At 37.1% G+C, this 2,165-nt stretch overlaps 1 protein-coding gene across 1 annotated transcript in view; it reads right to left on the reverse strand.

Moving 5' to 3' along the window:
• dhrs4 (dehydrogenase/reductase (SDR family) member 4) overlaps positions 1-2,165 on the reverse strand; it is a 7,626-nt gene that overhangs the window by 1,636 nt on the left and 3,825 nt on the right. Inside the window, exons 4-7 of the mRNA XM_014021055.1 lie at positions 712-813; positions 515-585; positions 379-430; positions 128-262 (exon numbers count right to left, since the gene is read on the reverse strand). Of these exons, the coding sequence (XP_013876509.1) occupies positions 128-262; positions 379-430; positions 515-585; positions 712-813 (360 nt within the window). The remainder of the gene's footprint in view (positions 1-127; positions 263-378; positions 431-514; positions 586-711; positions 814-2,165) is intronic.

Consider the following 2,165-nt stretch of genomic DNA (forward strand, 5'->3'; position numbering starts at 1 on the left):
TGTGTTGCGGTGTAGAATTTACCATCCAATGTGAACAGAGGCATCAGAGCTGYGATCCAATTCACCCAAAATGAATTTTGTGAAAACAAATGTGTAAAACCAAACTGTGCGACTTTTGTGTCCTCACCGCAGAGCTGAAGCGGGTTTTGATGACGCCAGGAGCCACGCAGTTCACCCTGATGTTGCTGTGGGCCAGCTCAGGAGCCAGGTTCTGGGTTAGACCCAGCAGGGCCGTCTTACTCACGTTATAGGGCCCCAAACCCTGCAGAGAGGGGTCCAAATAACACCTTAACAAACCTGCTTGCATCTACAAACAAATTCATTTCTCAAAAAATGATGTGTTTTAATTAATTTAATGTTTTWTGTGTACTCTCTGACCGGAAACGGGTGGTACGCAGCCACAGATGACACAAATATTACGTTTCCTCCTCTAAATCAGAAACATAGACCTATCAGAACTACTGGAAACAGGTTTTATTTTTAGTTCTGAAAATTACTTCAGTTCATAACTCACCCTCTCTTCTCCATGTGGGGCACCACYAACTTTGTCATGAGGAAAGATGATTTCACGTTTATGGAAAGAATCTACAAAAATGAAGAAAAAAATAATAATAATCTGAGCTAATTAATAAAACTTAAAGGAAACAAGTGTTTTTATTTAGCTAATACTGCACATTTTGGTTTATAAAGAAGTCCTGGTCTTTTGTGTACCTTGTCCCAAACTTCCTCTGTGGACTCCATGATGCTTCCAAAGAAAGGGTTGACGGCGGCGTTGGACACCAAGATGTCGATGCCCCCGCACCGATCCAGAGTCTTAAACCAGAGACAGAATTTCYAAGTTAAGGTACAACATATCGCCCAATGTGACGAGACTAAAGACAGATTTTGACTGAATCACTGATATCCTGATGGATAATAATTTATAATAAACCATGTTTTGATATTAACCAAACTTTACCAGGAAGATCTCRGTAATCGATCAAGAACTGCTGGTTTAAATTGCATTGGAACAATTACCTATCTAAAACTTCAGACTCTAATTTACAACCTAACATTTATTGAAGGGTAGTGTTTACAAAACAAACAAAAAAGATTTCTGGTCAAACCTTTAAAGGAACAAGAGTACGTATGTGTTGAGGCAGACTCTCGGCTACAACCAACCAAATTTTTGCTCAGAATTGGTAAAAATGGCTAAGTTATAGCCATTTTTATGTAGGCTAAGGTTGATTAGCTGTGGCAGCCATCTTGAACTATGAGGACCTAAACTAACATAATTAGAAATTAAAGCAGAAATATGTAAATGGACCAATAAATTAAAAAATGCACTTAAAATTCACCAATTAAATTATAAAAGGAGAACTTTACCTCATGTTTTATAATTTAATTGAGCTATATTTATTTTTCCAGCTTAGTGCTAAAAAATTATATTTTAGAACATAATGTTACATTTGACTGTTTTTAAAAATATTTATTTTTCCTTTTACTAGTTTAAAACAAAAAGGCACAGGTAATTGTTTTCCTCCTTGCCTTTGTCTTTAACTAAAAAAAACTGAGGCGGCAGCAGCATGCACAGTATATCTGCACATGGATCCTGCTGCTTCCTGTCTGTTGACCAATAGGAGAGGAGCTGACCCAGGAAGACCCACCCACTTTAACATAACATGGCAGAAATGCATTAGGTGATTTATTTATTTAATGGTCCATTTGTATATTTCTGCTTTTATTTCTAATTATGTCACTTTCAGTCCTCCACATTGAACAGTACCAATTGTACATCCAGTGATTACTTCCTGAAAACTTCATCAAAACCTGTCCATTGCTTTTTGAGTTGACACCAACAATAAAAGGCAAAGTTTTAAACAAAGATCTCATTGATCTGTCAGTGCTCAAATTATGTTTTGAGGATGACTACTACCACACCAATCTTTAGCTCAATGTCTGAAAAATTATTGGAGTTAGAGGCATTTTTTGTGTTTTCTAAGGTAGATTAGCTGTGACGGCCATCTTGAGTTTGATTTACTCCAAAAGCTAATCAGTTGTAGTTGCACATCCAGTGGTTAATTTCTGAGTTTCATTAAAATCAGAACACTGGTTTATAAGACTTTATGCTGACACACACACACACACACACACACACACACACACACACACACACACACACACAC

Source organism: Austrofundulus limnaeus, unplaced genomic scaffold (assembly GCF_001266775.1).
Source record: "Austrofundulus limnaeus strain Quisiro unplaced genomic scaffold, Austrofundulus_limnaeus-1.0 Scaffold276, whole genome shotgun sequence".
NCBI lineage: Eukaryota > Metazoa > Chordata > Actinopteri > Cyprinodontiformes > Rivulidae > Austrofundulus > Austrofundulus limnaeus.